The sequence below is a fragment of the Toxorhynchites rutilus genome, chromosome 2 (assembly GCF_029784135.1).
Source record: "Toxorhynchites rutilus septentrionalis strain SRP chromosome 2, ASM2978413v1, whole genome shotgun sequence".
In the NCBI taxonomy this organism is placed as follows: Eukaryota; Metazoa; Arthropoda; class Insecta; order Diptera; family Culicidae; genus Toxorhynchites; species Toxorhynchites rutilus.
Window position 1 is genome coordinate 75,874,063 of NC_073745.1, and position 23,348 is coordinate 75,897,410.

Here is a 23,348-nt window from a genome sequence, read left to right on the forward strand (position 1 = left end):
ACCGACCGCGCGGATCGCTTCGGCGGATCGGGTAAGGTAAGAAGAAGAAGCATTCCCCTGAGTAAGTCAACCTGCGCCAACCCGACACACGAGGTTCGGTTCTGTCCAGAGGCGCGGAAAACGCTAACTGCTGGCGCTTGGAAAATTATTTATTGTTTAGCCCTCAACCGGAACGGACCGCTGAATCACGTCTTACGGAAAATATCGTGTGTGTCAACAGTTCTGGTGGTGAACTTTAGCATAGCATAAAAACATCGTTTGTGAACCCGCGATAAGAAATGCAAAATGAAAGTGCACTTATCAACTGTTCCCCCGCTGCAGAATGTATCGAACGATGAAAACTAGAATCGTATCACCTCACGAAGAGTTTGGGTGAGAACTGTGTCAAGTCGGTGCAGTGAACGCATGTGTAGTGTAAACCTGACAGATTTCCATTTAGAGTATTTTTATTTGCGTCGATTAAGGATATAAAGTATACAAAACCAATATGGTTAAGCCAGCTGCCAGAATAGTGATTAAATTTCTTGAATTAGTAAGTTTGACCATGTTGATACAATTTATTGGGAAATAATGAAAAATGTACGTGCCTTCCAGTTAGGATGTGTAGCTTGCATCATCACTAAGATTATCACCGACCACGAATCGCGGAGAGTATTCGTGAGAAATCAAAAGTTGTCTAGGTAAGATGAGAAAATTAGCAGTGATGATTCACTGTCTTGTTTACAATAACGAACAACTAGCTACTATTTCGTCATTTACATCTCATACACTTTTCGGGAATGACGTCACGTTATTTTGTTGAAATGGTTGATTTTTGATCAAAAATTTCGTTTTTGGTTAAATGCAATTCTATTGAGATTTTATTCCGCACGAAAATGATACTTATAAAACAATCAGACACGATTCTTGGAATTTTTGTCTATTTTTCGACGAGAATTTATGAGCAATCATACCCGTTATGATCTGAATACTCTTGAAAACAAAACATTTCTAAAGTAATTCGGTTGGAGAAACTACTTTTTGTCGATGCTATTCAGTCTATGTCGTTCAATGGAATTGCGATACGGAAAACAATATCCATACTTAATTTCAGATGGTACTTTGCACAAGGTGGATTTGTGATATCACAAGAAGATCTTATTTTGAGCGTTCCTTTTATTCATTTACAATATTTCTAAATTCTTCACAATGTTTCGTCAATGCACCTGATCCATGGCTGCAGAGCCATAGTGATTCTTGCCATGTTCTTCTGGCAATTGGCCCAATCATCTCGTCCACTGGGCTCCTCATCTCGCTGTTCGACATTCGGCGTTCTAGCAACATGTACGGCTCAGCGAACTCGTCCTGTTCTAACGACATTCCTGATGTTGGGATCGATGTAAAGATGTGCCAGTTTTAGGTTCATTCTCCTTCTTCATATTTCGTTTTCATGTACACCTCCGTAGTGTTTCCGTTTGCTTTGTAACGATATTGGAGGGTGTGGTGGGAGAAGATGCTTAGAGGCAGCAAAATTCTTCGTTATCATCCAGCGTTCCCCTTCACTGCAATATTTTTCGCCATCTTTTATGTAGGATTATTACATTATCCTCATGACCAAACAGTTGTACAACAACAAAGGCGACTGTACAAGTCGGACTCGATTATATACAGACTCGATTATTATATACAATTTTGAACTCGATTATTTACAGTAGGAAAAAAAATATTTTTTTTTATATATCAAATATGGCTTATTTAAAGAAAAAATGTAACCTTTCAGCGTTAAGATGAAGTTTAAGTGGCTATTACAAGTACAGTGGGGTAAAAATCGTGATTTCTGAAGATTTTGCTTGAATTTTCACCAGGAATTGTTTATATCGATATTGCAGCCAAATAAAGAAAGAGAGAAGTTGGGCATCAAAGAACAAACTGTAGAGCAGTTAAAGAACTTCAATTAAATTGATCGAAAGAATCTAGTTTAATATAAATTTTAGGGATAAAATTAATAATAACACATTAAAAATTATTAACTTTTAAGTTTTTCACTTCCAAAATGATATTAAAATCCACTAATTTATTAGTTCCACTACTATATCCTGTACTAAATTTTCTCATCTTTCAAATGTAAGCATCAGGATCGTCTTCCGTAGCGTACTTTTTAATATAGAGTCAGTTTGAGGTAACAGAATCCGAAACAGAAAAAAAAAGGTTCCATAAATCTGTCATTGTTGAAATTCGAACATATGCGTAGAAGGATTTTTTTCATCAACCTCCTGAGATAATCTGGATACATTTTTTTCACGTGAGAAAGGTGTTTTCTGACTTTAAGGGGGTGAATCAAAAATCAAATTCCTCTTTTATTTTCAAAAATCGAAAAATACATGCAAAAAAAAAACAAATAAAAAATTTTTTTTGACTCGATTATATACAGTGAAAAGAAATCAAAAGCTGTATATAATCGAGTCCGCGTTGTATGTGATTTCCAAGGAATGGATTCCGGCCAATACTCCGAAGCTAAGGTTGATTAAGAAATACTGGTCGATTGTGGAAGGCAAACTGAAAACAAATTTTGAAGGATGATGGGTCGTTCTCGGGGAAAACAAAGTGCATGTTAAAAAATATTCACGAGTAGTGAATAAAATTTTATTTCAGTGTAAAATAACAATATACAAAAGTTATTCATATCGATGATGCACTAAAAAGTCTTGCTGTAATGAATGAATACAGCATTTAGGGGGTTTCGCTATCATTTATACTTTGAATGTCAAATGCAAACAATTGAATTTCATAACAATCGATTTGAATATCGTTCCTGGCAGTGAATTTTAGTTTGAGTAAAAGAAATTTTTGAAAAATTTGTTGTGCTGGGCCATTTCGAAGACAAAAAAATATACAGTGTCGACATCTGGTGGCGATATCCATTAAGAGAGGCAAAATCTGTACAGTAAAACCTGTTTTTGTGCGGTTTTTTTATGTGCGAATTTTTTTTGTGGGATATTTTGTCCTTGTGCGGGTTTTTTGCCATTTGTTTTTGTACGGTGTATGAAAGAAGCATATTTGACGAAGTTATCGTCCATTTAGTTTTTTCGATGGTTTGTATGCATTTCAGTGCGAAAAAAGCATATTGGCGTCTCAATTATCCACTTCTGAAATCATTCCCCTCCTCTCATCAAACGCTCTAAGTTGTTCTAAGTTTTTGCATGACATAATTTCTAACACCAACACGTTTCAACGTGCAACTAAAAGCACAAAACAGCCACGCGCTACCGAAAAGGCAAAGTGTCCCATCGCAAAACAGGGAAACAAAAGGAAATTGAACGGTGAATGGCGTGGATTTGAGTTATTTTCTTGGGGGAAACTTTTTTTATGCGGTCCCTATCTACCGCACAAAAAAAGTTTTTTTTTTCAAAATTTGTACCGAACACGATTTTTTAAAGCTGCTGGTGAAGTTTTGCACGATTTTTTTTTATGCAACTTTTTTTGTGCGGTCCCTATTCCCCGCACAAAAAAAAAAGGTTTGCTTGTATCAGTTTTGCACCTAAGACAGTTTTGAATCGTTGAAAATTGAATGAAACTTTTCTTTGATGTTATTTGATTACTGAAAGTAGTATCAAATTACGTAGTATTGAACCTTACTTAACCATTTTTTGAATAAATTTCCTGATATTTACACAAAAATACATCATTATAATATAAAATCATTATCAGACACAACTTCCGTACAAAATTTCTTCACCATTTGTGAACCAAATGTATTACTGTATTACATAGTGTACATATTTGATAAAAAAAAATGTATATATTTTGAAACATAATTTTTATTTGATTCCATCTGAAAGCTCATTGCCGTGAACGCGAACAACCGCTTATATGCATTTCGTATAAACTCAAATAAAAAACAAGAAGTGAGCCAACGGTAGTCCTACGTAAACCCTGCGATATAACCGCAGGGTTTACGTAGGACTACCGTTGGCTCGGTAATAATTTATTTGAAATTGCATCTGAATCAATTCTTAATTAATGATTCAATGAATATTTTGAAAGATTGCTAAAAGTTTTTCTTTTTAGTGTGTGGGTGGATGAGTATAAGTAAGGAATTATTATTAACATAAAATTCAACTCTTTCGAACTTGTTGGTGGTTCGGAAACGAACCGATTGAATTTGAGTGGCCTTGTGAAAGCAACTGAAGATGTTTGATACGTGATTCATTTTTGTGAGATTTTTCATGATCACTCCATGCGCAGAACAGAAACTGAGGGCGTCATTTCACGGTGAAAACGAAATAAAGTCTATATAACCTTGTATAAGATTCATTTCGTTTTTATCGTGATGTAGCAATTTTTCATGACTGTTCCATGCGAAAGCAGAACATAAACTGATGCTATTGGACTGCATAATAGGAACACCAAGCAGTGTTGTCACATATACAGATTTTTCTGTAATGATACAGGTTTTCAGCATGTTTTTTGTCCAAGAATCTACACAGATTACAGATTATTTAATATCCATGCAGATTTTATACAGATTTTGTAACAAGATAAACTTATTTTTAAATATAAGATCATTTTTCGCAACAATTAAAAAACTTAATCAGACGATTGAAATAGTACTGAACAGAACTATTTTTGCTACTGTCAAATGTGTTAAATACAGTAGTGATAGAAATCGTATTTTTCGCCATATAATGTGAACAAAACAAAAGTTTGAAACCATCTCGCTACAAAAACTGTGAACGCGATTATCAAATCGAAATTATTTGTTAAAATCCGAAGGGAAGCGCCTCAGTATAGTTGTCAAATGACATCAACGCTAAATTCTGCAAAACCATTTATAAACACCACGAGGAAAGTGAGTATTCAATGAATGTTCATAACGCGAAACTAAATTAAAAAAGCTCTCTGTCGGTTTTCCTTAAAAATACATTTTATTTGGTATAATTCTCTATGTATTTAAAACACTCAATCTAAGATATTACACATTTTCGATCAAACTTTTGCCTGATTTTGCCATATGCCTGCAAAAAATAGTCTTATTCAGAAAACTACTGGCAAGCTATACCAGTGATCACGTGCTCCAAAATATGGCTAAGCAGAATATATACACTTTACTACAAGTGTGCAATTCGTACTTCGTACTTAAATCTAACGCAAAAGTCTTATCAGGTGCAAAATCCGGTATACGGATTCCAATACAGATTTTCTATGTTTTCTACAGATAAAAATGATTTTTTAGCTTGGAAAAACAGATTTCAATATGGCAACATTAACACCAAGTCATGGGTGCGAATATTCCTTCGCTCGGACGCATTCACACGCAAACAATTTTTCATGACTGTTCCATGCGAAAGCAGAACAGAAACTGATGCGAGTAAATGTACTCACGCCTTGCATGTGTCCGCTATGGTTTCCCAAACACTAATGCAAGCGAGCAAAAAAAAACACAGCTTGCATGTATTCGCTATGACGGTTCCTCCAGGTGCCTAGATTTGGCGTCCGTGTTCGGGAACACATTGCGATCACCAATCATCATCAATGAGCTAGATTGTTATGACTCCAATAGCTTGCTTTCAAAGCAATTTTTAAGCTATTGCAACGATGTTTTCACCAATATGTGACATTATATAACTCGTTGACATTTTATCTTTCGGATGAAGTGATTATTATACCACTCCATTCAGCCGATAAAGAAGTAATAACGTGCAAAACCTTGCAGTCCAGCGTCACTCTCTCACTTTCGAAACTTTGAGCTTACACCCCGGTACAGGAATGAAAGACGTAGTCCTACGTCAAAATGAAATTCATTCATTCAATAATCTAGATGGATATGACACTAGGTGGAAAAATGAATTCCAGAACATTTTGGAAGTGGTTGTCTAGATCTGTTATTTTGATTTTCATTTGGAATATATAGATTTTCAATGCATCGTAGTCCGAAAATCTAAGCACTTAAGCTTGCAGGAATGACTTTTTCAACTTTTTAATTCTTCTATTGCCATATACTTTGTTTGTTATGTTCCGCATTATTTCTAGACAAAAGATTCATAAAAGCACTCTGAAGCTGTCGTTTAACGTGAAAAAAATACAAGACTGAAATCACCATACGAAAAATCTTAGGTTATATAAAACAATAATATAAGTAGAAACAAAACATTCAAATTAAACGGGTGCATTATGATTATACATAATAATAAAGATAATGCACTTAAAGCTAAAAAATAATTAAGCAAGTAGCAGTTATCACACCCCTTCCACATTTCTTTCGGAACATTGTAGTGTATTCTATTAGTCAAATCAATTCATTTGATACCGATATTGAGGAGGTTGCAAAAATACATAGTAGAATCTTTTGAGGTGGCAACCTTTTTGAATCTATGTTGTTCATAATGTAGTATGTTCTCTAAGTCAAGTCCATTCATTTGATACACATATTCCAACTAATAAAACCATTTTAAAATATAAAAATGTCTGCAAAGGTGAAAGTAGTGAAAATTAACAAATATCCAGACGAGTGACAGAAAGTTGAGACAAAAACAAAAAGAAACAGAAACCATACGCTCCGATTTCCACAACATTGTGCGCCACAACTTATGCCGATATCCGGAAGAAAGTGAGAGGCGATCCTACTTTGAAAAAATCTCGGATAGAACGTGGCTAAAGTGAGACGCACCCGGAACGGCGAAATGCTGTTCAAGCAAAAAAGAGACCCGACGATTAAGAGCTCAGCTCATAAAGAGCTCTACGGTAAACGGCTAAAGTGAGGACACAATCACAAGAAATCGTGTTCGAATGCAGCATTCTGGACGAGATTACGATGGAAGCCGAGCTGAGAGAAGCTCTGAAATTCCAGTTCGAGCTGAAAGATACTTCCTCATCAATACGCATGAGAAAAGCTTTCTGAGACACGCAAATAGCTACTATAAAACTGCCGAAGATAGAATCATCCAACTAATAGGGGTAGTAATCCAGCCAAATGCCGGCGCACAGTGGGGCCGTTCTGAAAAAAGACGGTCAAAACCAATACCAATTTTTACAGCACAATTTACTCAATTTTACTCTGTTTTCTTCATACTTTATCTACTATTGATGTTTATTTGCATTATATTAATATATAAATCAATTTCTGATTCTATCTCATCATCAGACCTCAAATTTGAGTTGTTTTGCGGTAGTTGGCGATAGCAATTGGTCCTTTTACGATTTTCGTTTTCGCAAGCTGCTTATCAAAGAGTCTATGACATCCGACAAACATCACGAATGCTGATCTCTCTGCAAGTTGAATTTTGAAGGTTTAGAATGTGTTTATACGTCTTTTCATGGTATGTGATTTTTCAGAATTTTAGCAGTGTCGCGTGGTACAAAAATATATATATTTATAAAATTTTGATATTTTTTTGAAATTTCGAGACTTAATACTGGTTCTATTCACAAATATTAAAAAGCACATACGAACATATTTAAATTTAAATTAAAACAGTACTGAGTCTCAAAATTCTAATAAAAAAATTTCAAAATTTTGTAAATATATAGATTTTTGTACTGCGAACACTGCTAAAATTCTGAAAAAAATCACACATATCAAGAAAAGGCGTATAAACACATTCTAAACCTTCAAAATTCAACTAACAGAGAGATCAGTAATCAGTAAATTACAAAGTGCAGCAGGCACCAAACCGGAACGAGAAAAAAATGCTGTGGCGAAAAACCGTGCCCGGAAACTCGACACAGTTGCTCACTTAATTGTACTGCATCATGATGGTTTTTTAAGACGTTTTTTAACCTACTTCAGGGCCGACTTCCATCAACTCCCTGGACATATTCATCCCTATTCTGTATTTCGATCGATTCGAAATATTTCAAACAACTTTATAAAATTCCATTCTGTATTCCGTTCGAGTTGTTTTTCCATGTCGTTCGATCTATTTCTCTTCGAATATTAAAAGGGAAAAACGTCCGAAATATGGAATGTGAAATTATTACTCGAACGAATCGAAAATGGAAATCCGTCGGATTACAGATATCGTCGCCAAGTCCAAATTTAGCATTCCGGAGCATATTCGAAAAAAGAATGTCGACATTTTAGATGTATTTTCTTATTCGACCGGCGATTTGCGGCTATGGAGATGTTAGCGCTTTCTAGATCTCCTCTCTAACTATAAACGGTGAGGTAAACGAGCAAGAGTGTCTTCAGACACATTTATTGCCATTTCTGAAAAAAAAACAAGGTTCAACAACGTGAATATTGTGCCGAAAGCACAATAGTACCTATTGATAAATTTTGGGCTCTGTTTATCGAACCGACATTTTTTTTATAACGAGATGTAGTTGAAAAAAGTTTTGATAGATTTTTTTTTTCAAATTAGTTACCCATCAATTAATGTATAAAGCGAAGAGAAAAGTGCAAGCATTCGGAACGGGAGGGGCAGTTGGATAAAATAGCCTTTTATTTCCTGAGAGTTTGAAGAAAATCCGACAAAAAGCGTAATTTTGAGGAGCAATTTTGTGTGTGCAATCTTTTTTTTTTAATGGAATACACCCTTTATCTTTCTCAAAATTATGCAAACATGTACATGAAAGTAATAACGATTATAATTTCCCTATCTCTTCAATATTTTCAGAGAATGGAGTCTGATACACAACATCACCTGGAGCAGTGGGGGCAACGCATTTACCAATATCGTCTACGGTGGTTACACGATTGTCATCGCACTCATGCTAATCACAAGGTCAGCAGCCACATCAAAATAAAAACCACATATCCACGACTATTTGTTGTTAACCGCATATATGCCGTATGACTGTCATATCGTCGTTGTAGACGAAAAGAACGATAATAATTAGCTACACATGCACTTGGTCTCGGCCACACGGTGGCTGGGAAGTACCACGAATTGTGGCCACATACGTGCATCCACTGCCATCGTCAGCAAAAGACAATGCTTTTGTCTCTTGCGCTTTCCCACCGTCGCAAAAACATTGTGCAGCCTCCTCCCCCGCAATGCGTCGCGAAGGTTTATTACAGCGGGCGGTGGCCCATGGATATAACAGATTTGTTTGTTTCAGATTCACTTCCTTCATTCAAGAAAATTGTTCATGACCGCGGTGGTTAAGTGCCCTCGCGGAGAGCGACAAATTCTTCAATAGATTAACACTATGCTGTGCCTAGGGTAGGGAGGTGGACTGTTGGCAGTAGGAGAGAATATTAATATCCCATTCTCGTACCCAAGATAAAATCAGTGGTTTGCAACATTGCAACATTGAATTTCAATGTAATGGAAAATGATCTCTAACAATAAATCGTCGCATAACTCTCAGTTTTTGTTCCAATTCTAATTACCAGTACGAGAAATTCTTGGTAAATTATTGGAAAAACGATTTATTTATGTTCCGATCAGTTAGAAAAGTTTGGATTCATTGTTCAGTTCATTTATAAGCACCTCATTAATTTCTTTATTGTTTTTGTAATTTTCAATCTATATTTAGTAGGTTAAAAAATAATTTGCAGATCAATCAGTGTTCTTTTTATGGTACTTTCAGGGTTATTTTCAGTCACTTTCTCTGCCTTTTGCTTCAGATCAATTTCAAATGAAATCGACAAATGACAAAACATGAGTATTTTGATTCGAATGAAAGTTTGTATTCCGTTTGGGTTGAAGGAAATATGAGTTTTCCACAGCATTTGGATTTTTTTTATTCAACTTTATTCAAATTTATTCAAATATATTTATAACTTTTGAAAAGGGCGTATCGATTTTAGTAAGAAAAACCTTTGATAATTTATATCTCAAAAACTATGAGTCCTACCGAAATAGTGTCTTAAAAAGAGTTATAGAGTATTGATGTCCAAACGTGAAAAAATGTTCACTTAGAAAAAAAAATCAGTACTTTTTTTATATACAAAAAAAAGGTAATGGGTTGTATCTAGAACACGACCGCAGTTTTCGACCTAGAACAACGGAATTATATTATTCAATCCACTTGCTTATCACTTTGGATATTATTTTAGAATGCATCGAAATTTTTGTAATATCTTTTTATCTATTTACTTTTTTACTACTTTAGTAGAATCGAAAGAGTCGAGTTGAGTCGAAAGCTATCAGCACTTCTCGTTTATTTGGTTCAACTCGCATCAGACTTTCTCCTTCCCACTCAGATATCGATCACAAACTATGAACAGTAAGGTTGCCCTGCTGAAAGTTGAAAGCATACTTTCATGAAATATACGTTTTTCTAAATAAATGCAGTGTATATCTATATTCAAAAATTCTGAATACTCTTCCATATCTGCACTAGCACAAAAGAGGGGCTTAGAATGAAAGGGGTGTAAGTGATTTGATCGATTTCTCTACATCGACTCTCTTCTGGTCATAATTTAGCTGCAAATACATTCCCAGTTGTATTTGACAATGTGGAAGATAGGTCAGAACCTCATCTATCGGATTCTATAGCGAACTTAAATTGGAACTTTTTTGCAGTTGAGTTATTAACTAAAGAAAAAGTTGATGAAGAGAAATCGATCAAGTCACTTACACCCCTTGCATTCTAAGGCCCTCAAAAAGAATCTCGTATGCTGCTTTTCTTTGTCGTAGCACACCTCGATACAGAGGGCTTCATCTCCTTGTATCGAGCTGTGTGTGTATGTGTGTGAAATCAGCATTAGGCATGAATGACATCCGCTCGTTGTGTTATGCTAGCTCACTCGCATCTGTGTTGTGCATTCTATTCTATTTTTGATTTCCGCCTCTAGCCCTGAGAAGGACCCCTGTGGAAAGAAACTCTTTTCCATACTCCTCCTTCACCCGACAAGAAAACAATCCTCTCCCGCTCGATGCTCTGCGGCAACCATGTTGCTTCGTTAACCACCAAACGAGAAGTGATGTGGCTTCAGTCGGTCGGTCCTTTGTTTTTAAGAGACTTTAAAATATGCAGTTCATTCGCCTCTAATGTGTGGCTTCAAATCGCGAACGGCTTATTTAAATGAATCTATCAGTTGCTCGTTATTGACAGCTCTGTTCGGGAATACACACGAATCCGTATGAAAAAATGAGAATGCTTCCATTTATCATTAATTTAAACTGTTTAGGCATTTGTTAGGTTTAGGCATTATTAGACAGTACAATCCGTATATGAAACGAATCTTAGAGAATTTTCGATTCCAATGGTGTGCAAAGTTTAAAAAATGGGTACAAGATGGTGGAACTATTTTTGACGAACTTTGTGCAACATCGAATTTTTATGAATTTTCGAAACTTTGAATTTTGGTATGTTAACAGTCCTTAGTCACAAATTATGAATCCTGATGTGATTTAAAACAAAAAGCCATTCTCGAGATATTTGTAAAAAATATTTCCAATCTATTGTCTTTTTTTTATAGTAAATAGGTTCTTTTAATATGTTTGTCGTGGTATACCCCGCCATGTTCATAATGATGTATTTGGAAAAGTTGTTGAAAATTATAAGCAAATTCATACAATTTCATGAACATGACGGTATAACAAAATATAATTTAAAAGAGCCTATTTACTATAAAAAGGCAATAAATTAGATTTATATTAAATATCTCGAGAATGGCTGCATTTAGAAGGATATTGAGCTTTTTTGTTTTAAATCACATCAAGATTCATAATTTGTGGCTAAAAATTATTGTTAACATACAATAATTCGATGTTCCACAAAGTTCGCCGAAAATAGTTTTACCATCTTGGACTCATTTCTTAAATTTTCCATTTCTACCTAATATGAAAAAATTTAAAACAAAATAAAAATTTGTATTTTAGATATTGCAAGTTAAAGTTTTTTTTGTGTATTAAAAAAAGAACACTAATTTTTTTTCTCAGTGTATATTTTTTTCACGTTTTAACATCAATATTCTATAACTCTTTCTAAGACACTATTTTGGTAGGACTCACAGTTTTTGAGATATAAATTATCAAAGATTTCTCTAACTAAAATAGATACGCCCTTTTCAAAAATTACACTTGAGCCAAAAATTTCCCAAACGTTGTGGAAAACTCATATTTCCTCCAACCCAAATGGAATACAAACTTTTGTTCGTATCAAAAATACATGTTTTTAAATTCTGCATTTTTAGTTCGATTTCATGTGGAATTGCACTTCACTAAAACGGAAATAATAAATATTCAAAATTATTACTTCATTTCAGATGTGTAGATGCCAAATCGAGACCAACATTGTTTGAGAAGATTATCCTATCGCTAGGAACACTAATGTTCTTCGCTACCGGTTAGTGATCCCCTCCTACGATGACCTTCACCAACATTTTGCACCCAGGCATTGCACTGCACAAACTAAAATTCATAAACCAACCCTCTGACCATGACCAGTTTGTAATCGTTTTCATTTGTTTTCCCCCGTTATAATTTTCTCGCCCAGGTGGCTTGGTTTTTGCCTCAATAGATCAAGTACATCCGGACCTCCATGACAACGCAATCATTCTCGGTTGTTTATCGTTCCTGGTGGCGATACTTTTCATATTCGATTTGGCCGACCCGATGGCTCGCATGACGGCCCACATGACACAAACCGAAGGCTCTACCGTTGCCAAAGTGTCGCAGGCCACGGAAACGGAAAAGGATATGCTGAAGAAAGATGTGGCAGCGGACGTCGATGCTGCCGCGGTATATTCTATTTCACAAGATCGTTATCGAGATATGGTCGGACCGGAAAGGCAGAGTCTGCACGACATACAGGGGAATGACTATCAGAACCACTATGGTAGGGGTGAGCCCGATAAACGAAGCTATCGCGCGCGACCCGACTCCCGACATCAGAGTAATTTTGACCGACACGATCCGGAACGCCGGAGCACGGAATCGATTGTTGAGCGGAAGGTACTGCCATCGGTGCAGGTACCAGTGTTCTCATATATACGCGGTCCCGAAGAAAGCCGCCGAATTGCGGGGAAGGAAATCCAGTATCTACCCGGACCTGACTATCGGGATCGCCGGGAGTATCGCGACGCGGGTCCATACACGAGCCGCCAGTCACTGCATCCGCACTCCTCCCCGAAAGCAGCCTCATATCACGATAACGAATCGTTCGTGGATGAAATCTCACCTTCGAGACGCAGCACGTACGTTCCGGCGGACAAGTACGACAGCGAGGCGGTCCAAATAAAGCCCCGATTCAGTCGTCCGGCACCGCCAGCCAAACCAACCACGGTTCCGCTGGCGCATCAAGGATCCGCATCGGAATCCAGCTGCAGCAACTGCCACTGCTCGCAGAGAGGTGCTCCGCCCAAGCGAAACGGTCAGCAGCAACAGCCGAGAGACGAACCGGATACACCTATAAGACCGGGTTATGTAGCCAATGCAGCGAGGAAGTGGGACGAACGGCTGCGGAGCAAGAGCCAACCCATTATCGGATTGAATACGATGGTTTGAGTGATGATGTTGGTGTCCCTCTGTTTTCAATGAGTAGTTTGTATGATTGTTAATGAAATAAAAAAAAAGCAAAGGCGTTTTTTTTGTTTTGGTACGTTTAAAACAACTATATTGGTTACTCATTCCGCGTAGTTGGGAAGATGTTTCCGTGCACTAGATTATACAAATTGTTGGCTAGTATTTTGCAGTATTTTTAGTTGTTAAGTTTAACGAGTATTCATCGATGATGCGCTGTTGAAGATGGCCGCGTCTTAACTGAATATATGCATCTAACGGGACAATTCAACAACTTCAGGGAGATACACTAAGGCAGGCAGGTTGGCACTAAGTAAGATATCGGGGAACGTGGGGAACCGGTCATTGGATCTCTGTAGCTTAGCAAGCAACACATGTAGGATAGGGAGGGCACAGGTCTCCACATGCTGGCGGTACGCTTGGAGTGCAAGGATCATCTGTGAAGTAGCAGAGAAAATGAGATGCTATGAATACAACGGATTTCCAATTTACAGTTTCATAAATTAGTTATACATAAAATGATATAATTTGTACGATGTTTTCAAAACGCTGCAAAAAAAAGAAAAGGTTGGTCCTAACCCAAATCCGATCAGAAATTGTAAAAGCCAGTATGCACCCAACAATTATTGCAATTCTGTCGAAGATATTAGCAGATTTGCTCGAACGAACGTTATCAACAATATTACACAATATGGAAATATGGCATTAATTTAATTTTCAAATATAATGAACCTATAGCACCACTAGCAACCTGATATAATCTATACTAGGGTGACAATGGATTTATGGAAAAAAAATTAATCATCGAATTTCAAAAACCGACAATGTACATTGATTTTCGGCCAAAATTTTTTTATCGAGATGACACCAGATTCTGAGGTTTTTTGCATTTTTAAGTTAATTGGCATCGAAAAAAAAAATTAGATTTTCCAAATTTCCTATATCTCCACACTATAATCTTCGAAAATCAGGAAGAATTAAAATAAAAATCAGGAGAAATCAGGATAGCTCATATTAGGTTGTCTGGAAAGTTCATGTCGACTTTTTTGTGAAAACAAAACCACAGGCCCAAACTTTCCGAACAACTTTATTTTTCTTCGATAAATGGATTTTCTTGTTTAATTATCTTATACATCGATAGGTTGCATTTCAATATTATTTATTGCGAAAATACCACGGAACTTGTATTTTCTTTATTTAACTCTACATTTTTCTTAGCGGCAAATATTCCTTCTTTTTCTTATTTTCTTATTTTGTTATTTGTTATGATATATTTACCACAGTCCCATCATTAATGTTGATTCTACTTTGAATCTGACGAGCAAATAATATAAAAAATCTTTTCATATTGACCGTTACCGTCAAACATTTTCTCTCGAGTAATTTTACTTAATCTCGTTTTACTTAATCGATATCGCAGGAACATATTGAACGAAAACTGTGTCTAATGATGATTTTATATTATAATAGTAATTATTTGTGGAACAAACAGGAAATGCATCGACAAATGGTTAATTGAGTGTCAGGACTACATGTGTTAGGTAATCAAACAATATGAAGTAAAAATTTTCATTCAAACTTTTATATTTTTACACTGCACTTGGTCCTTCTGATCTGATAGAGAATAACTTACCTCTCAAGCACTAATATCGCCACCAGACGTCGACACTGTACATTTGTCGTCGCAAATATAAACAAATCAGACTATATAACGCACACCAACAAACCACCGCTTTCGTGAAACTGAAAACGTTTTTTTATTACAGAGTCAGTTTGGCACTAACTCAGTTTTAAAAACGAATTCGCTGTAGGTTGAAACTGAGTAAATAAAAAAACGTTTTGACAGCAGTTAGTGCGGCACTGGGGCTATCAATTTCATCCTAGTTTCGCACTAGGTCCAACCCGAAACAGTTAGTTTCGCACTGAGATGTTTCACGGGTTCGCACTCGAGTTCACCAATACAGCTATATTGAACTGTCAAGTTCCGAGTATTATTTTGGAAAATCAAAAAAAAGGACTATGAAAATGGAAAACCCGCAGCTTTTGCTGTTGTATTATTGGGGTCGTAATTCAATTCGGATTCTGATTTTGATGTATATTCGCTTAGACGGCATTAAGCTTTATGTGCTTTGATTGTGAGGCGAAAATAATTATGGATTTTCAGGTGGAATGAACATGCTTTTAAAATAAAAATTATGAATGAAAATTTTACATAATAATGGGAATTGTTTGTGGAACAAACAGGAAATGCATGGACAAATGGTTGAGTGAGTGTCAGAACTATACGTATTAGGTAATCGAACAACATGAAGTAGAAATTTTCATTCAAACTTTTATAATTTTACACTGCACTTGGTCCATTTGATCTGATATAGAATAATTAACCTCCCAAGTACTAACATCGCCACCAGACGTCGAAACTGTACATTTATCATAGCAAATATAAACAAATCAGACTATATAACGCACACCAACAAACCGTCTCATTCGTGAACCCGAGAAGGTTTTTTTATTACATAGTCAGTTTGGAACTAACCCAGTTTCAAAACGAATTTGCTATTAGTTTTGACGTAGGACTACGTCTTTCATTTCTATACCGGGGTGTAAAATCAAAGTTTCGAAAACGAAAGCGTTACGCCGGAGACCGAGATTTTGAGCGTTAATAGCTCCTAAACAACTGAACGAAATGGTATGATAAACACTTCATTCGAAAGATAAAATGTCTACGCGTTCTCCACTTGTTACTTTCTGATCCAAAAACTTGTTTCAATAGTCTTAAAATTGCTTTCAAAACAGGCTATTGAAATCACCAATCGGTATATAAGCGAGCGCCGCTCGGAAATCCACTCAGTTCAAATTGAACAGCGATTGGAGCATGTTGTCGTTGTTGTGGTGAAGCTCTTCGTTTATCATGAAAGCGCGGATGAACGGTGTCACCAAGTGCACCTTAGGCCAGAAGGGAATCCATAAGGAGGAGAGTGATGCCACAAACGGTTCCCCGGGAAGATCTCGAAGCAGCCGCTACAACACACACACACACACATACACGGGCGGAATTCTTTCCGTTTGGATGCCATTCAGCATCGAGAAAGATCCGGAAAATAATCTGCCAGTTCCTCTGGGAATTTAAAAATACATTCATGTGAAAGAGTTTATTTGAATGTTTTCTATCCATGTAACACTGTGACCAAATATGTTTCAATCAAGTGCTATTAACAGATAGTTATCGAGTTAGCATTAACCACTGGTGGGCTTCCAGTATCGAGGAAAATGTGGAAATATCTAATCGTTACTGAAAATAACCTGCCAGTTCCTCTGGGAATTTAAAATTACATTCATGTGAAAGAGTTTATTTGAATGTTTTCTATCCATGTAACACAGTGATCAAATACATTTGGTTTTGTGATTTTTCAATCAATCGCAATTAACAGGATAGCTTCTGAAGATTATTCTTCCCCATTAGTAGTAGGATATTTCCGTGTCCAATATTGGATGCATAATGTGCGATTCACATAGCACGTTACGGAGAAGAACGTCTACGTTCCGTCAACGTCTCCACCAATTCACACATGCAGTCAATGCTTCCACCAGCACCGTCACGTCAAATGCCAAACGAATGATTTATTTAATTTTATTCATGGTGTCGCCACCTACAACAATTTTAAATTGCAATGCCCTCTTTCAAATCAGCATGCCTAGAATCAGTTCTAAATTTAGAAAAATTCAATGAGAATCATTGAATTCAATTATTTAAATGCTTAAACCCCGTAGTCCGACCCTTATGCAACAATAATAATAAATAGAATAATTCTTTCAACTAGTCGCGAATGATTTTCACTCCGAATGACTTAGCTCCAAAGAGATATGGTGGCATAAAAAGTACAGTAAGTTACTTATAAAGCGATATGCTGAGGCACCACTCAGTGTCGCATTGGAGTCAGTTTCGACCAGTAATTGGACATTTGCGACTGGTGGCGACTTTCAATGTGGGGCCATAATTTGGGCCCCGAACTCAATGTTTACAAAAATGTCCAACTAGAGGTAAAAATGTCTAATGAAACGTGTTGCATCACAGATCTGTTCAATTAGCTTAATGTCGATGTAGATGTAAATTACTGTGCAACCAAATCAAAACAAAAGCCGAGACACAAAGCCCAGACAAAAACCAAACGAGCCGTCCGTCTCCGTCAAATATTCTTTTCTACAAACCCTGCCGGTCGTTTTCGTTGAACGTATGCTGACGGGTCGTTACGTTGCTGGTGTATGTGAATGTTTTCATGAGAATTGCATGGTAGAATCATTGACGTATCGTGACGTGACGGGACGTGAACGTGACGTGTATGTTGTATGTGAATCGCACTTAAAACCTTGTGCCTCCAACGTAACGCTCTCGTTTTCGAAGTCCCTCAAATATTCATTCATTCAGAATGAATTCAGATTCAACTTCAAACAAATGATCTCTAAATCAACGATAGTCCTACGTCACCCTTGCGGTTATACCATAGATATAACCCACTTCCTGTTTTTTGTTGTACACCCCAACACTATCATGCTGTCCGTACCGGCACTCATCCAAAAGTAAGCAACGAACGTTGTCGATGCCACTTTCGCATTCTACATTAGGACGCCGTCTTCGCTGTGGCACACCATAACTGAGGCCTGTACCAATTCAAGAAGCCGGAAAATACTGTGATTGTGGCGAGCGGTCACCAAAAGAAGGATTGCAAGCACGCCTGGCATCGATGATTCGGCCATTGAGATTCGAGAGCTATCGACCTTAAGGCCAGGCGCAAGTTGAGACGCGTATAGCGCGAGTAACTTGCCGCGATATAGCGCCTGTTTTTGTGGCTAATGAAAACAGATAGAACGGCGCAAATTGGCCAGATGACGCGAGATTGTGGAGCGCACGTGAGACACGACTCGCGTGACGCTGTGGCTGAACCACAGTTTCTCGTGCTGGTCGTACCGGTCGGGTGATTGTGTTAGTAAATAAATATATCGCGAAAACAGTGTGAATCAGATATTGTATGCGAGTGGCACGTTATTTACACCAAACTGCGACTGAATATGCGCTCCACCACGCTACGTTTGTGGCACGTATGAGTCGTGTTGGTGGTCTCGTGTTCGTTTACGAGCGCTATACGCTTCTCAATTTGCGCCTTGCCTAACTGTAGGTTGATCTAGCGGATGGTCAAACAATTCACGAATGCGGCTTCGATGAAAACTGCACATGCTGTACGTTGCGTTCGTCAAAACTTATTTCGGGCAGGCGTCCAAAGCCATGCGTTCGGATCGGGCAGAGAGTGCAGTAGGAAGCAGTTGTGGTCCTTCTAATCAATCGACGTTATGCCTTATGAGCTTTGGAACTGTGTAAAACCCCAAGGTCGGCCATTGGCGGATCTTTGGTTGTACTGCGTGAGTTCACATCCCAAAGCTGGAGAAAAAGAAGCTGGATGCCACCGCACAGAAGTTGATTTTTGTTGGCTATTCAAAGGAACACAAAGCCTACGTCAAGTGAATCGTGACGTCAAGTTTACCGAGAAACGAGGAAACGATGTAGAGTCTTTCGGCTGACTCTTTTCACGGTTTCAACGATAACGACACTCTACTTAGAGTGGAATTTAACATCTGCAACTTCGAGGGAGAGCTCGGGAAGATTCGCCAACCACTTCAGCAATATTTCAAGCATACCTGTTTAGGCGAGCTCAAGCACTTCATGAGGATTCACGTGACGAGAGATGGTGAGCACTGATGGCACAACTCTACCGTTGAGACCTCGATACTCTTTTGTTCTTTTTCTCTATGAGTAAAAATCAGTTATATTCGTTCTCTCTACATATAATCGGTCGTTTTATTTCGCTGCGCTACGCAGTCCTATAATCACTACACTCTCGATCAAGCAAGCTACATTAAAAAGTTGGTTCGACGATTCCGACACAATCAAGTCAAGCCGTCGAAAGTGTCGATTAACCTTGGAAACATCAAGTAAAAGCAACAGTGTGCATTGCCAAACGTCTTTCCGCAGTTATAGCATCTGTTTGTTTCACATTTCGCCCGATCGGACATCTCTCATTCCGCTCACAACTGGGCGTAAAAATCACAAACCCAGCAAACCACAACTAGAACCAAGAAAGTCCTTCGATATCCAAAGACCACAAAGAACCATCGTCTGCACCTGGGATCCGGATGCCGCGAGAGGAAGTTTGTCGTGGACGCCGATTAGGCCGACGACGAAGGAGACAGAAAATCGCATTTTGGATTTCTGTTGCAGTCCTATAGCGGTCTTGTCGAGTGGGAACAATCTTGTGGCGGACGGATGTTCTCAGTTGAAACAGTAGGAAGATTAGGGTGGCAATGGATGTATGGGAAAAATTTCATCATCGAATTTCAAAAACCGACCATGTACATTTTGTTTATTTGTCTAAAAAATGATCTGTGCCAAGTTTCAGCTCGATCGGACATGATTTAGGGGTGCTTCAAAGTGCTCAAAGTTTTGATTTTTTGATCCTCCAAAATCTTCCAATGGGAGAGGTAAAGGAAATTTGGAAAATAGAATTTTTTTCTTTCGATGCCAAATGACTTCAAAATGCATGTAACGTCGAGATCTGGTGTCATCTCGAAAAAGAAATTTTGGCCAAAAAATCGGCCTTCTGGGACTTAGCCTGAGAGGCAATGAAGATATGGAAAAAAAATTATTATCGAATTTAAAAGACCGACCATGTACAACCATGTTTATTGGTCCAAAAAAAATATCCTGTGTAAAATTTCAGCTCAATCGGACATTATTTAGGGGTACCTCAAAAAAGCACTCAAAGTTTTGATTTTTTGGCCACTCAGGCTAAAGGTGGAAACAGAATTCCGCGCTATGCGTCGCGTTGCGACAATTGTGCTTTGACACTTCTTTTCGAATATGTGTGTTTACATTTAGTCGAACACAATAATGCGTTGCGTCATTAGCAGCGTTGTACTAAACGCTAACATTTGTTCTAAACTGCGCCGAATTCGCGATGACAGTGGCATGTTGTCGACGTCTGGTGGCAACTTCAAATTAGGGCCATAATTTGGGTCCCGAACTCGTTAGTGTAATCTATATCAGATTAGAAGACACGAAGCCGGTTTTTAAATTCTAAAATTTGAATGAAAATTTTCACATCATGTTATTTGATTACTTGAAACACGTGTTTCTGACTTTCATTCAAGCATTCCAATTCCAATTTTCATTCATAATTTTAATTTTGAAAACTTGTTCATTCCGACTGCAAATCAGCTATTCTTTCACGCTCCCCTGAACTGGTAAACGAAGCTCAATGCCGCCAGCGGGGATATGTCAATCCCCCTTATTCTACGCGAATGACGTGAGACGGCTCAAGTGACTGCCTTCCCGTAGGCGAATGGCGTGACTCAGTGTTATCCATATAAGGGTTATGCAGATGATGGAGTGTATGAGTTGGATTGCTGCGATTTTTCAATCTTCATTTTTCCTCGTTACAAATTGTCACGTCACTATTCGTGTTTACATTTGAAATATTTCTGCTTCCAAGTGAAAACGCTTTCTCAATTAGTTTCTATCGCTATTTTAATTGGAAAAATATTCAATTTTTAACAGTAGTGAATCAAATATTAGCATAATGCCAAAATGTGCTGTGAATGCTTGTGGAATTACGTCGAGAAAAGCGAAAAAAGACGGAATTTTCGTGTGTTTTCATGCGTACCCAAAAGATAGTAAAAAGCGAGCAAAATGAGTCAAATTTACCGGTATTATCCAGGAACATCCTGCTCTAAACATTTTGCACCGGAAGCGTTTGAGCATAATGCTAGCACTCAGCGACAACTCATAAATTATGGACGAAATAAGTTGGTCAAAAACGGTAATCCGTATTTAATTCCTCATCTTCGTAGTAACAAAGATAAACATAATTATAATGATTCTAGCGATTCCAACTACCCGCATTACGGCGGTTACCGGAGCAAGCAGCAGTGATCGCTCGCTGCGCTATTCGAGAAAAGAACAAAAGAAAATCGAAGATATTTTGAGGGCTCATAGTATGTGTAACGAGGGAAGCACTTTAACGATCGAACATGATTCTACTGAACCAGGTACAATTTTCGATGTTCAAGAAGAAGATTGCTACGGAAGTTCTGATGAGCCTCAAGGTAATATGTATTCAAGATATGATTCAATCTAAACCTACTAACGCAGGTCAAATTCATATTTCAGAGGAAAACGTTGACTCGAACATGAAAGTCCTGCTAGAGGCTATCGAACTAGCCGTGCCATTACCAGTGACAAGGGAGAGCTGCGGAATGGGCTGTACGGACGATTCTGGATGGGAGGATTTTCAGCATCCCGACTGTCCTGACTGCAATACCCAGGACGTGGAGCTGTTTGATAAATCTGTGATAAAAACGCTGCGGGAAAAATTTACGAACAAAATTAACCGTCTGGCGCAAGTTTCCGTGAAGCAAAAGTCTACAACAGCTACGCGTACAGCTAATGCCATTTCTATTTAATGCTAAAGACTTCAATCAATATAATCAACATGGGCTGTTGATCAGAGAGAAGGAAAGACATCTCCAAATGTTGTCCAACATTATTAAACAGAGAAACAAGAAACTGGAAGAACGCAACCAGGATATAGAAGCACTTCGAAATGATTGCAGTAAGATTCAGGAAGAAGTACAGCCACGTTCAGATCAGCTCGTTAAAAAAGAAGCAAGGAAACACTTCAATAAGGTTTTCACGAACAATCAAGTTGTATTAATTCTCGGGGAGAAGAAGAGAGTTGTATGGTCGACTGATGAGATTGCTCGAGCGTTTTCGTTAAGGTGAGCTTTGTATGTATGGTTAAGGGTACCAAAATCATATGAACAATTCTAATAGCGACAGATTTTCTATAAAGCCTCATTAGCAATATTGTCCAAAAAATAATCATTAATATTTTCTAGTTTCACAAGTAAGGTCGGGTGTTCGGTAGCTCATTAAAGCTACGTATAAAGCATAGCTTCTACGCCTAAGACTTAATATCAACCATTATAGAGTTGTCCCTCTTTTTTAGTTTTGGGCTATGGTTGACTTAGAAACGTTCTAACTTAAAAATATACTACTCAGCATAATTATAATGCCAATTACAATAACGTGCTAAATGAATAACTCTTTAAAATCACTAACTAATTTTATTAGTGGGACTTTTACAGCTTTTGAGGAAAGCCCTAAGAATTTCGTTGATTGAAGTTTGTTTTTTAGAATTAGAACGAGTGCGAGACAAGCACTCAATATATGAATATATAATTATTCAATAATACACTTTACTTCGTAGGTAGGGTAATTATATTACAGTATAATAATTATTCAACAAACATTAAACTTTCGAAACAGTCCCATGTTTTCTTGAATAATTTAGGACAAAATGATAAATAATCTAAGTATTTTTATCATTTATTTGTATTTTCTATGTAAACTATCGATTGAATGCAAATGATGACGACACAATTTTTTCCGTTCACCAATACATGTATACATGGCCTACTGCTCCACCTCTATATGTACCTCATTGGACGTGACTATAGTTCGTCACTAGGTGAGATTTGAAGTCGTATCCTCATTTTTTGTTAACTCGAGCGACAAATAGGAGCTAAAAAGTAAAATGGCTTCCAGAATAAAATAGTAAACTTTGCAATCTCACCTCACTCGCCGCGCGGAATAAAGGGGAATGTGTTGTTTTTAAAAACATTGAACTGATCCGTGGACACAACAAGATTTTCTTACGAATTTTATTTTGTTCTTGTTTACATGACCAGTGGCGACGCGAATGCTAGATTGTGACTGCAAATCAACAGACTGCGTCGGGCGTATGTTTTATACAAAGCGCAAGCAATGACAGCTGATGAGAAACAACTCACAACACGGCATTCTGTTTCCGCCTTAAGTCCCTAAAAGTCGATTTTCGGCCAAAT

The 23,348-nt window shown here is 37.5% G+C and overlaps 2 protein-coding genes across 2 annotated transcripts in view; one reads left to right on the forward strand and one right to left on the reverse strand.

Annotated features, from left to right (window-relative positions):
* On the forward strand, positions 1-14,536 carry LOC129769519 (uncharacterized). The gene is made up of 5 exons (XM_055771846.1): positions 1-532; positions 595-680; positions 8,595-8,702; positions 12,140-12,219; positions 12,370-14,536. Exons 1-5 carry the CDS (start codon positions 488-490, stop codon positions 13,377-13,379), a joined length of 1,329 nt encoding a protein of 442 aa, XP_055627821.1. The 5' UTR covers positions 1-487; the 3' UTR covers positions 13,380-14,536.
* LOC129765848 (keratin-associated protein 16-1-like) overlaps positions 13,446-23,348 on the reverse strand; it is a 15,095-nt gene continuing 5,192 nt past the window's right edge. The window contains exon 8 of the mRNA XM_055766285.1: positions 13,446-13,831. Coding sequence (XP_055622260.1) covers positions 13,755-13,831 — 77 coding nt within the window. The 3' untranslated portion in view covers positions 13,446-13,754. The remainder of the gene's footprint in view (positions 13,832-23,348) is intronic.